Genomic DNA, 14,002 nt, shown 5'->3' with positions numbered 1-14,002 from the left:
TTCAACACATTCCAAAGTATAACATTTTTACTACTTCCCCTGTTTTGGTTTTTTTTTCTTCTTTATTGAGTTCATAATAGTTTACATCATTGTGAAATTTCAGTTGTACGTTATTTCTTGCCCGTCACCATATAAGTGCTCCCCTTCACCCCCTTTGCCAACCCTCCGTCCCCCCTTCCCCTGGTAACTGCTGAACAATTTTCTTTGTCCATGTGTTTGTTTATATTCCACATATCAGTGAAATCATATGGTGTTTGACTTTCTCAGTCTGGCTTATTTTGCTTAGCGTAATACCCTCCAGGTCCATCCATGTTGTTGCAAATGGGACGATTTTGTCTTTTGGTTTTGGATGATTTTGGCTGAGTAGTATTCCATTGTATATATATACACCACATCTTCTTTATCCAATCATTGGTCGATGGGCACTTGGATTGCTTCCATGTCTTGGCTATTGTGAATAGTGCTATGATGAGCATAGGTGTACATATGTCACTTTGGATTGTTGATTTCAAGTTGTTTGGGTAGATACCCAGTAGTGGGATAGCTGGGTCATATGGTATTTCTATTTTAAGTTCTTTGAGGAATCTCCATACGGTTTTCCATAGTGGCTGCACCAGTTTACATTCCCATCAGCAGTGTATGAGGGCTCCCTTTTCTCACACCCTCTCCAACATTTGTTGTTTTTAGTCTTAGTGATTATAACCATTTTGACAAGTGTAAGGTGGTATCTTAGCATAGTTTTGATTTGCATTTCCCTGATAATTAGTCATGTTGAACATCTTTTCATGTGTGTATTGGCCATCTGTATATCTTCTTTGGAAAAAAGTCTGTTCATATCCTCTGCCCATTTTTTGATCGGCCTGTTTGTCTTTTTGTTGTTCGGTTGTGTGAGTTCCTTATATTTTATGAAGGTTAACCCTTTGTTGGATATATGATTTGCAAATATTTTCTCCCAATTGATGGATTGTCTTTTGGTTTTGATCCTAGTTTCTTTTGCATTGCAGAAGCTCTTTAGTCTGAAGTCCCACCTGTTTGTTTTTTCTTTTATTTCCCTTGTCTGAGAAGACATGGTTTTCGAAAAGATACTTTTTAAGTTCAAGGTCAAAGAGTGTACTACCTATATTATCTTCCAGGAGTTTTATGGTTTCAGGACTTATCTTCAAGTCTTTGATCCATTTTAAGTTTATTTTTGTGTATGGCATGAGATAATGGTCTACTTTCACTCTTTTGCAAGTGGTTGTCCAGATTTCCCAACACCATTTATTGAAGAGACTGTCTTTTCTCCATTTTATTTTCTTGGCAGCTTTGTCAAAGATTAGCTGTCCATAGATGTGCGGTTTTATTTATAGGCTTTCAGTTCTGATCCATTGATCTATGTGGCTGTTTTTGTACCAGTACCATGCTGTTTTGATTACTATGGCTTTGTAGTACATTTTGAAGTCAGGGATTGTGATGCCTTCAGCTTTGTTCTTCTCAAGATTGCTTTAGCAATTCGGGGTCTTTGGTTGCCCCATATGAATTTTAGGATTCTTTGTTCTGTTTCTGTGAAGATTGTCATTGGGATTCTGATTGGGATTGCATTGAATCTGTAGATTGCTTTGGGTAGTATGGACATTTTAACTATGTTTATTCTTCCAATCCGTGCACATGGAATCTCTTTCCATCTCCTTATATCATCATCTCTTTGTTTCAATAATATCTTATAGTTTCATTGTATAAGTCCTTCACCTCCTTGGTTAAATTTATTCCTAGATATTTTATTCGTTTTGTTGCAAGTAAATGGAATTGTATTCTAGAGTTCTTTTTCTGTAAGTTCATTATTAGAGTATAGAAATGCAACTGATTTTTGTAAGTTGATTTTGTACCCTGCAACTTTACTGTAGTTGTTAATTATTTCTAATGGTTTTCCAATGGATTCTTTAGGGTTTTCTATATATAAGATCATGTTGTCTGCAGACAGCAGGAGTTTCACTTCTTCACTACTTGTTTGGATTCCTGTTATTCCTTTCTCTTGCCTAATAGGTCTGGCTAAAACCTCCAGTACTATATTGGAGTGAGAGTGTAATAGTGGGCATCCTTGTCTTGTTCCTGTTCTCAGAGCAATGGCGTTCAGTTTTTCCTTATTGAGTATGATGTTGGCTGTGGGTTTATCATATATAGCCTTTATTATGTTAAGGTAATTTCCTTCTATCCCCGTTTTTTTAAGCGTTTTTATCATAAATGGCTGTTAGATCTTGTCAAATGCTTTCTCTGTGTCTATTGAGATGATCATGTGGTTTTTATTCCTCATTTTGTTAATGTGGTGTATCACATTGATTGATTTGTGGATGTTGAACCATCCCTGTGTCCCTGGTATAAATCCCACTTGATCATGATGTATGATCTTTTTGATGTATTGCTGTATTCAGGTTGTCAATATCTTGTTGAGGATTTTTGCATCTATGTTCATCAGTGATATTGGCCTGTAATTTTCCTTTTTTGTCTTGTCCTTGTCAGGCTTTGGTATCAGAGTGATGATTGCCTCATGGAATGTGTTAGGAAGCATTCCATCTTCCCTAATTTTTTGGAACAGCTTGAGAAGGACAGGTATTAAATCTTCTCTGAAAGTTTGGTAGAATTCTCCAGGGAAGCCATCTGGTCCTGAGCTTTTATTTTTTGGGATGCTTTTGATTACTGATTCAATGTCTTTACTTGTGATTGGTCTGTTCAGATTATCTATTTCTTCTTGATTCAGCTTTGGGAGGTTGTAAGCGTCTAAGAATTTATCCATTTCTTCTAGATTGTCCATTTTGTTGGCATATAGCTTTTCATAGTATTCTCTTATGATCCTTTGTATTTCTGTGGTATATTGTTATTCCTTCTCTTTCATTTCTAATTTTATTTATCTGAGCTTCCTCTCTTTTTTTCTTTGTAAGTCTGGCAAGGGGTTTATCAATTTTTTTTATCTTCTCAAAGAACCAGCTTTTTGTTTCATTCATCCTTTCACTGCCTTTTTTGTTTCAATAGCATTTATTTCTGCTCTGATTTTTATTATTTCTCTCCTTCTGCTGACTTTGTGCTTTGTTTGTTCTTTTTCTAATTCAGTTAGGTATAATTTGAGATTACTTATTTGGGATTTTTCTTATTTGTTAAGGTGAGCCTGTATTGCAATGAATTTCCCTCTTAGTACTGCTTTTGCCACATCCCGTATGAGTTGGTATGGTACATTTTCATTTTCATTTGTCTCCAGATTTTTTTTATTTCTCCTTTAATTTCTTCAATGATCCATTGGTTGTTCAATAGCATGTTGTTTAGTCTCCACATCTTTGTGCCTTTCTCAGCTTTTTTCTTGTAATTAATTTCTAGCTTCATAGTGTTGTGATTGGAAAAGATGTTTATTATTTCAATCTTCTTAAATTTACTGAGGCTTGCCTTGTTTCCCAACATATCCTTGAGAATGTTCCGTACACACTTGAGAAGAATGTGTATTCTGCTGTTTTTGCATGGAGTGTTATATATATGTCTATTAGGTCCAACTGGTCTAGCTTTTCATTTAATTCCACTGTTTCCTTGTTAATTTTCTGTCTGGATGATCCATCCACTGATGTGAGTGGAGTGTTGAGGTCCCCTGCTATTATTGTGTTATTATTAATATCTCCTTTAAGGTTTGTTAGTATTGGTTTATGTACTTTGGTGATCCTGTGTTGGGTGCATAGGTATTTGTAAGTGTTATGTCTTCTTGGTGGAATGTCCCTTTGATCATTGTATATTACCCCTCTTTGTCTCTCTTTACCTGTCTTATCTTGAAGTCTACTTTTTCTGCTATAAGTACTGCAACACCTACTTTCTTTTGTTTGCCATTAGCTTGGAGTATCATCTTCCATCCCTTTACTCTGAGCCTGTGTTTGTCGTTGGAGCTGAGATGGGTTTCCTGGAGGCAGCATATTGTTGGGTCTTGTTCTTTAATCCATCTCGCCACTCTGTGTCTTTTTATCAGAGAATTCAATCCATTTACATTTAGGGTGATTATCAATATATAAGGGATAATTGCTGTCATTTTATCACTCATTTTCCGGTTCTCCTGTATTTCCTTTGTTTCTTGTGTTTCGATCTACCAATTGAGTTATGTAGTTTTTTTATGTTGGGTTTCTTTGTTTTCTCCTTATATATTATTTGTGTTTCTGTTCTGCTTTTTTGTTTAGTGGTTACCATGGGGTTTCTATGCAAAATATCTTAGATAAGATAGTCCGTTTCTGATGGCCTCTTATTTCCTTAGACCAAACTGATTCAGTGCCCTTCCTCTTCCCCTTCTGTGTTGTTTTTGTCACATTTATTCCCTCTTGTCTTGTGAGTTTGTGGTTAAAATGACAAGATTATATTTGTTTTTGGTGTTTTCCTTCCCTTTATCTTTAATATTATACTCTAGTATTTGCTAACCTGTTCTGATGTATATCTACAATTTTCTCATTTTATCTATTTATGTTCTTACTCCGTGCTTTCTAACCCCTTTCTCCTTTTTTTTTTTTCAGGTATGAGGGCCTTCTTGAGGATTTCTTGGGGGGTGGGCAATCTTGTGGCTACAAACTCCCTTAACTTTTGTTTATCTGGGAAAGTTTTTATTCCTCCATCATATCTAAAGGATACTTTCGCTGGGTAGAGTATTCTTAGCTGAAAGTTTTTGTCCTTCAAAGATGTGGATATGTCATTCTAGTCTCTCCTAGCCTGTAAGGTTTCTGCAGAGAAATCCATTGAAAGCCTGATAGGGGTTCCTTTGTAGGGTATTTTCTTCTGCCTTGCTGCCCTTAGTGTTTTTTCTTTGTCATTCACTTTTCCAGTTTCACTACTATATGCCTTGCAGTAGGTCTTTTTACATTGAGATATTTAGGAGATCTACTGGCCTATTTCACGTGGATTTCCATCTCCTTCCCCAGGTTCAGGAAGTTCTCCGCTATTATTTCTTTGAACAAGCTTTCGGCTCCATTCTCCTCTTCTCCATCGGGAATACCTATAATTTTTATGTTGCATTTCCTAATTGAGTCAGATATTTCTGAGACTTTCTGCATTTCATTTTAGTCTTAGTTCTCTCTCCTTCTCTATCTGCAGCATTTCAATATGTCTGTCCTCTGTTATGCTGATTCACTCCTCTATGATGTCCACTCAAGCATTCAGGAAATCCATATTTTGTTTTATCTCTTCCATTGTATCTTTCATCTCCAATATTTCTTACTGGTTCTTCTTTTAGTTTCCATCTCTTTTGTGAAGTAGCTCGTAAACTCATTGATTTGTTTCTCTACATTCTCTTTTTAACTCGTTGAGTTTTTTGATGATAGCTATTTTTAATTCTCTGTCATTTAGATTACATATTTCTGTGTCTTCAGGACTGATTTCTGGGTACTTGTCATTTTCCCTCTGGTCTGGAGATTTAATATAATTTTTGATACTGCTTTAGGGCATGGCTCTGTTTTTCTGCATCCTGGTATTGTTGATTGACATTACTACGTATCGCCCACTGGGTGTGGGTCAAGAGATGCATATTCTGAGCCCTCTGTGTTCCACGAGGATCCCAGGTCCTGGAGCCAGTGCTGGGAGTGAGGGTGGGGATGCTTTCTTCTGTGTGCTCTTGTGGGCTTACTTGTTCTGCCCTCACCATCTGCCCTCCTGGGGTGTTGGCTTGATGAAGTCACCCCCACAATAGCTTTCACCTCAGTAGGAGGCTTTTCACTAGGCTGTGAGGGACCTCGGGGATCTTTGATGTTCCTGCCAACTAGCACTCCCTCTTCCCTTCCTTCCCTCTCAGAGGCCACCTGCAGTCCTGGATTGCAGTCTTTTCGGGAGGGAGCAAATGTTTTCTCTGACCCCATCCACCTCCTCCAAGGGGGGCTCCAGCCTCTCTGCCCTCCAACATATAGCTGCTTGGGTCTCTCAGACGTCTTTTGAGTTGCATGGATGTCCTCTGTTGGAGTATGAATGTCTTTTTCGTTGTATCGTGGAGGGGAGAGATCACGTGAGAACTCACTCTGCCATGATGCTGACATCTGCCCCCATTTTGTTTTCGATGGCACATTTTACATCTTTTTATTTTATCTGTCCCTTAACAAATTATTGTAATTTTACTACTTTTGACCTTCATACTTGCTTTATAAGTGACTGATCCACTACCTTTAGTATAAATTTACCTTTTCCAGTGAGATTATTACTTTTGTATGTTTTCTTATTATGAGTTAGTCTTTCAGCTTAGAGAAGCCCCTTTAACATTTCTTGTAAGGCCAGTTTAGTGTTAATGAACTCCTTTAGCTTTTGCTTCTCTGGGAAACTCTTAATCTCTCCTTCAATTCTGAATGATAGCCTTGCTGGGTAGAGAATTTTTGGTTGGAAATTTTTTCCTTTCAGCAATTTGAACATGTCATGTCACTTCCTTCTGGCTTGTAAAGTTTCTGCTGAAAAATCTGCTAATAGCCTTATGGGGTTTCCCTTGTACATAATAAATTGCTTTCCTCTAGCTGCTTTTAAGATTCTCTTTATTCTTAACTTTTACCGTTTTAATTATAATGTGTCTTGGTGTGGGTCTCTTTGGGTTCATATATTTGAAGCCTGTGCTTCCTGGATCTGGATGTCTGTTTCTTTCCCCAGATTTGAGAAGTTTTCAGCCACTGTTTCTTCAGTACTTTTTCTGACCTTTTCTCTCTCTCTTCTCTTTCTGAGGCTGCTATAATGTGAATATTATTCCACTTGATGTTGTCCAAGAGATTCCTTAAGTATCCTCACTTTTTTAATTCTCTTTTCATTTTGCTGCTGTGCCTGGGTGAGATCCGTTGCCTTGTCTTCCAGTTCACTGATTCCTGATTCGACTTCATCCATTCTGTTGTTGAACCCCTCTAGTGTGTTTTTCAGTTCATTTATACCTTCTGATTAGTACGTTCCTATATTTTCTGTCTCTTTGTTGAAGTTCTCACTGTGTTCATCCATTCTTTTCCTGAGTTCAGTGAGCATCTTTACAACCATTGCTTTGAATTCTTTGTCAGGTGAGTTGCTTATCTCCATTTCGTTAAGGTCTTTTTCTGGGGATCTGTCTTGTTTTTTGGTTTGGAACACATTCTTTTGTCTCCTTATTTTGCCTGACTCTCTGTATTTGTCTATATGTAATAGGCAAAACAGCTACCTCTCCCAGTCTTGAAGGATTGGTTTTGTGTAGGAGATGATCCATGGGGCCCAGAAGTGCAATCTCCCCTGGCCTCCAGAGCCAGGCTCTTAAGGGGTGTCCCTCATGCAGCCTGTGTGCAGGGTTGTGGCTGCTGCACAGTGAGGGCAGGACGCAAAGCACTCATCTGCTGTGGTTGTGGTGTGGCTGCAGTGTGGGGTGGGCAGGGCTCAGGGCACTTGCCCTGCCTGGTTGTAGCACAGCTGCCACATGTGAGAGCTGGGTGCAAGCTATTCCCCCAGCCCCGTTGTGGCCCATTACTGCACAGAGTTGGCAGGGTGCAGGGCTCTTGGCCAGTCTGGTTGCTGGGAGGTTAGGCATGGTACACTCACACATCCCGGTTGTGGCAGAGCTGCTGTGTGGGCTGGATGGGGCACAGAGCACACCCACCGGTGCTTGCAAGCTAGAGGGAAGGCACCTGCCAGTGTTTCCATCCCCAGAGAACTATAGGTTCCTGCCTCTCCAGCAGCCATTTTAGTATTAGTAAGTGGGTCTCTCTCTTATGGTCTTGGCACTTTGCAAACTGTTGCTTTTGCACTGAATCTTAGGACAAGTAGGTCTACATGCAAGCCCTTTAAGAGTGAGTTCTCCACTCCCTACATTTCCATATTTGCCCTGGACTTAATCCCTGTTGATTTTCAAAACCAGACATTTGAGGGGCTCATCTTTCTGGCGTCAGACCTGGGGGTTGAGGTGCCTGATACATGGCACAGTCCCTTCTTTCCTTGGGAGAAAGTTCATATTTTGTGGAGATCCCTTCCTGATTGTGGGACACCACACCCGGGGTGGGGTCCTGAGCAAGACTGAGTCTCTGTCTCTCCTACCCTTCTCTATGTGTCTCTTTTATTCTTTTGAGAGGCACTGTTGTCCAGTTCTTGGGTCCTTTTCAGAGGAAAATTATTCCATACGTAGCTGTAAATTTCTTGTGTCCGTGGGAAGAGGTGAGTTCAGAGTCTTTCTATGCCACCACCTTGAACTCCTCTCAGTTCTGGGTTGGTTTTCATTGATTTTTCTCTTCATTTTGGGTTGTATTTTTCTGCTTCTTTGTATGCCTGGTAGTTCCTGATTGGGTGCCAATTGTGATTTTTACCTTTTTGGGTACTGGATATTTTTGTATTCCTATAAATATTCTTGAGCTTTGTTCTGGAATATAGTTACTTGGAGACAGTTTGAGTCTTGGTTTTATGGTTTGTTAGACAGGACCAGGGCTGTGTTTAGTTTAGACCTAATTATGCCCTGCTAATGAGGCAAGACCCTTCAGAGTACTCTATTCAATGCTCTGCGAATTATGAGGTTTTCTAGTCTGGCTGGTTGGAACAGGCAATATCCCAGGCCCTGTGTGAGCTTTAGGTACTGTTCCCTCAAATCCTTTTGGATCATTCCTCAGCCTCCAGTGTTTCCTCATATGCACGCACTGGCCATTACTCTGCTGAATATACTCTGGGGGACTTTCAGTAGATTCCAGAATTCTCCGTATGTGCAGCTTTCTCCTCTCCATTAGTCTGCCCTGTGAACTCTAGCTGCCTTGGCCTCCTGAGAGTCTCAGCTCTCTGTCTCTTCAGCTCAGGGTGTCTGCCAGGCTTCATCTAGGTTTCCCCTGCTTGCTCTGCAGCCTGGAAATTCTCAAGGCAGAAGGCTGGGGCAATTTTAGGACTAACCTTCTTTTGCTTCTCATCTCTCAAGGATTATTGTCCTTTGTCATCTGATGTCCAGTGTTGAAAACCATTGTTTCATATACAATCATTCATCACTTAAAAACAGGGCTACATTCTGAGAAACGCATTGTTAAGTGATTTTGTCATGTGGACATCATGGACTGTACTTACACAACCCTAGACAGTACAGCCTGCTCCACCCCTAATATGCTAATCACATAGTGCTAATCTTATGGGACCACTGTTGTGCATGTGGTCTGTCATTGGCTAAAATGTCGTTATGTGGCACCTGACTATATTTTGTCCTGCATTTTAGTTGTTTTAAGTGGGAAGATAAATTTGGTTCCTGTTGGCCAGAAGCAGAAGTTGACTGTTTTAAAATTGTGACTTTTGTACACAGAAGAGCACACATAATTATCCTGTAAAATAGCTTGAGGAACCAGAAATGAACCTGAATAATATGTGCCAGTTCTAGCTTTCATATTTAGTTTATAGAACAGATTTCTAAATTTTTGCACAAAAGCCAAAGAGCAATTGATATAATTTAATTACTTTGGTCTCAGATTTCACTGAGAGATGAAGAGAAAAATATTTTCCCTGTATGACATGTTTCTGGCTCAAATATGGTATTTTTGAAATTTCCCAAAATAATGTTTGACAAGACCAAAAATCCCTTTGGAAAACATAGCCTTACTTAAGCTACAATATGTAAGTTCTTTCCCTGTCACAAAAATTATCTGTATGTAAAGTTCATCCTTTATTTGAAACCTTGAATGCTTCCATTCTGTTGTTTGTAGCAGCAAAAGACGGGAAAAACCTAAATGGCCGTCTATGGGAGACTGGTTAAGTGAATCATGGCCTGTCCACACAGTGGATGCTTAAAAAGACTAGACAGTTCTAACGTAATGTCCTACAAGATACATGGACAAGTAAAAAGAGCAGCGATGTAAATCTGCACACCAGCTTGATCATGCTTTAATCTGTGTGTAGAATATGTGAGAAACTGGTAACAGTTGTTACCCTGGGGATAAGAATTAAAGATTGAGTGGGAGGGAGAGATTTATTTTCACTGTATACTTTTATGCTGTTTACGTTTTAAAACAAATATGTACATGTATTACTTTTTAAACAAACCAGTTTTTAAAAAAGAAGAAAAAGAAACAAACTGTTCTTTGACTTCTCTAATAGGAGTGATCGACACAGGAATTGCCCTATTTGTCGCCTACAGATGACTGGAGCAAATGAATCTTGGGTAGTGTCAGATGCACCCACTGAAGATGATATGGCTAACTATATTCTTAACATGGCTGATGAGGCAGGCCACCCCCACAGGCCGTGACCTTGGGGTGAAGTGTTCTGCTGCTACTGTGGGCTGTAAACACTCTGGTCGCGAGGGAAGAACACAGGGATGTTGTGGCACAAAGAAATCAATTTTCCCCACTCTTATTTTCGCTCTTCTGAAAATTTACCCCCTTTCTTTTGATAAACTTTCTATGTCTTCCATTTATGGTCAACTAAAATTTGCTACTATTTTAGGCCATATTTTTCTGTTATTTATCTGTTCTAATATATATTAGAACTAATTGCTCTTGAATCCTTCGCTGAGGTAACAGCAACATTTCCAGAGGCTTCTAAAATGCTAATATTTTTCAGGCCAGGAGTATTCTGGAATCTATTTAGTTAGGTTTAAAATAAACCTTGAATGTTACAAAGTTGTAGCCATCTGAGAGAAAATTTTAAATGACTGAAAATGTAGAATATATCAACGTGCATGTTACTACTTAAATTAGTCTTTCTGCTGGAATCGAAGGAGTATGTATGCCCCCTTGTGGTTAGTTATTGCTCCTTTAATAATTTTTACTTGAAATGATCCATAATTATTTCATAACTTTAGCAATGTGTTTTGGAACTACATGTTTTTTTACTTAAAACTCTTTTTTTTTTCATGTTATATAATTTTGGTAAGGACTATAAAGTTGGGCGTGACTTTGTCTTGTAAATAGATATCTACTGGGGAATCTTCTCGGCTGTTCTGGAAATGCTTTCCCACAGCTGGGAAATTGTTCTAAATAGCTTTTGATAATACTCATGCATCTTGGAGTTTCAGAAGGAAATTTTTCTCAATCACAGATCATAAATTTCATATTTCCAAATTATAAATCATTCAATATTGGTTTATGGTGCTTTTCTTTTCTTAACTTGAAGGCATCTTTCCGAAGTCTCAAAGTCCTCAAATTTCTTAGATTAAGAGAGAAGAAAATAGGATGTAGCCTTTTAACCATATGTTCATAAAACACCTTTGAAAATTAGGAGATAATTTGACTTTCTTACTGTTTCACTGTACTTCCTTTGAAATACTCTGAAAGAGTATAGTTATAATGGAATTAGATGTTCAGTTGGCTCTTGAACCATTTTTTTAAAATTTTGCTTACAATGTAAAATTTTTGTTTTATGCTAAACATTAACATTTCAGTATATAATAAAACTAGGGCCTGATGTCTCCTTTAAAAAGTATGTTAACATTCCATGTCACTTTTCTGACTTATTATTGGTAAGTTGCAAATACTACTATTTCCCAAAGTACCAAAGTACACCATTTAACTTGTTGCTTATTGGTGGCAGAACTTTTGGATACTAGAATTTTAATAGGCATGCAAATTAAGTAATTCATTTCTAGGAGAAATGTCTGACCAAAGGTAGCTTGATTTTACCCCCAAAACACTGATAACTAATTGGTTGACATTCATGATGGGGGCAGCTCAGTAGCAAATAGCTAAACACTCACTGTGGTGGTTTGTGCAAGCAGAGTACTGGGGGCTCCATCAGGTTGTGTGACCTTGAGAGAGTCCCTTTCTCTGGTTTGTAGGTTCCTGCTTCAGAGACTGAGTCTTTACCCATGGTTTTCACACCTTATTTCAGCAGTAGAACCTTTTTCTTTTTCAAGTAAAATCTTACTCAGAATCCCTACACACACACCCTATCCCACTATATAAAAGTCATATTTCATTAACACAAACTTCTTTATATAAAGTTTATATACTGTAATAACTAAATATTATAAAGTCAACCAATGAAAATATGTATTAATGCATTGATGATAATCCAGTATAATATAATTTGGTCAGTAACACAAGTTGTATGATGGGACCTTTTCTAAATTAATTTTTTTTCAAAATAAAAATTTTTTTAATTAAACAAGTCAAACGTCCAGAACCCTGAATCTCCTCCATGGCTTCTTAGTCTTCCATGGAACATATTTGGAAAACCTTGTGATAGGTGATCCTCTGAGATCTTTTCCAGCTCCAAGATTTTTAAGTGTCTTTTTGGATTAGACTTTCTGAGTCTAATTCAGATTGCCTAATTTAAGAATGTCTCTGAAAATGAACAAAGTTGCTTTACAGATTTTGGGATCTTTCCAGGTAGAACCAATGATTTTATTCCCCAGAATCCTTCACCTTTCAAGGAATTATTTAACAGTGAGCCCAGTGACGTGATATTGCCCAACCTTCTTATTTTCCAGTATGAACTCCAAGATACTAACTGATCTACTGTGAAATATGGAACGTTTTTATTAGCCTTATCAAATAAATGAGCACAGTTTTTTGCTCACTCCATTAAACTGAGCGATAATTCTTTAGATGTGAATGTTAGGAATGTTCTACTGTAACAACTAATTATAAAAGTTGTAAATTTGTTTAATGGATGAAATGTACACTTTTTGTATTCTGTACAGCTTTATCTTTTTTTAATATGAAGTACTTAAATGAACTTACTATGATAGGAAATATAATGTGTGCCTTCTAGGATTTGTGAAATGGTTTCATGAACTCTAAGGAATTTGTTTTATAAGTTATAAAGTTTTCCCTATCCTAACTCAGTAACAAAGGATTTATAATGCTATAGAACTTTAGTTTGAGAAAATGGATTTGACTATGTACTGAATTTAGAAGTTGAGAATAATAGTATCTGTTTTATTCTTAGGACAAACTGATATATTGTGCAATAAATAATCTTTAGCAAGTAAATTTTAGCTAATTGAAGAGATTTCTTTCTTATCGTGTAGTTTCACATTCTTATCTACTAAATGTTTACATTCCTTGAAGGACTATTTTGTATTGTGCTCTGGGGGTTGTGATGTTTGTGTGCTATGTTTTAAAATTCATTTCAAATTGGATCGATTTCCTGGCACCTAATATATGTCTGGGAAATAAGTCTGCTTAAAAATATCTCCCGGTTCAGTGATTTTTAACATTGGCAAGTTGGATCCATTAAAAGGCAGTCCGAAGAATTTAACTGGTTTTTTCTTCATTAAGTCAAGCTTACTTTGTCTATCTAGAAATAAGAAAACTACTTGGAGATTAGGGAAATCAGCGAGTCACCCGCATTTACGATAGGCAACACAATGACAATATAATAGAAACAAGCGACAACAGACTTTCATCTGTTTTCATGTCTTTTTACCCTAATGGACAGTAAAAATAATCGATAAAATACTCCAATCAGTAAAATAATCGATAAAAAGTAGTTTTGATGTTTGCTTTATAAAATCATTTCCATTAAAAGAATATAATTAGGGAAGCATGTTAGAGACTAGTGCTGAGAAGAGGAAAGCCATTCATAAGGAGTGGCAGTTTGTCATTCAATTTACTGATGTGTGTCATCGTGGAGAAATACCCATTTTGGTATCAAAGGACATAGAAGCCTCCTCAGAGATGTATTTTGATACTTGAGGCTGTTTATAGTCCTACTCTCTGGCATCCTCTCTCTTTCTAATAAAATATTTATTTAGAGGTTGAGGGTATAAAAATTTCCAGGGAACTGTATTTGTCTACTTAGCATTCCTTTTACTGCAGGTCTTTCTATCAGTCATAGTTTCAGGTATAGAATACTCAGGGGTATTACCAACATAGCACCTTCAGTTGAGTCTTCAAACCCAGAAAAGGATGAGCATTGCTTCCCCAATTCAGCACTCAAACAAGTAAAGAGAAAGCCAGAGGGATATGCTTTCACCCAAGGTAAGAGGAAGTGAAGACCCGAGACAGGCTTGGTGAGCACCAACCCAGGAGCTGTGACTTGGTTTCCTGTGGCAGAGAGCAGTGACATTGATCGTTCCGCAGTGCAGTGTGAAGGAACACATACCGTGAACTTGAGCCTTTTAGAGTAAGGGATA

General features: G+C 37.8%; 1 protein-coding gene across 1 annotated transcript in view; it reads left to right on the top strand.

The window, feature by feature from the left end:
* RNF141 (ring finger protein 141) overlaps positions 1 to 12,857 on the top strand; it is a 42,545-nt gene extending 29,688 nt beyond the window's left edge. The window contains exon 6 of the mRNA XM_014844185.3: positions 10,021 to 12,857. Within this exon, the coding sequence (XP_014699671.1) occupies positions 10,021 to 10,171 (151 nt within the window). The 3' untranslated portion in view covers positions 10,172 to 12,857. The remainder of the gene's footprint in view (positions 1 to 10,020) is intronic.
* The last annotated feature ends 1,145 nt before the right edge of the window (positions 12,858 to 14,002 follow it).

The sequence above is a fragment of the Equus asinus genome, chromosome 20 (genome assembly GCF_041296235.1).
Source record: "Equus asinus isolate D_3611 breed Donkey chromosome 20, EquAss-T2T_v2, whole genome shotgun sequence".
Taxonomy (NCBI): domain Eukaryota; kingdom Metazoa; phylum Chordata; class Mammalia; order Perissodactyla; family Equidae; genus Equus; species Equus asinus.
This window is presented reverse-complemented; position numbering and strand designations above follow the sequence as displayed.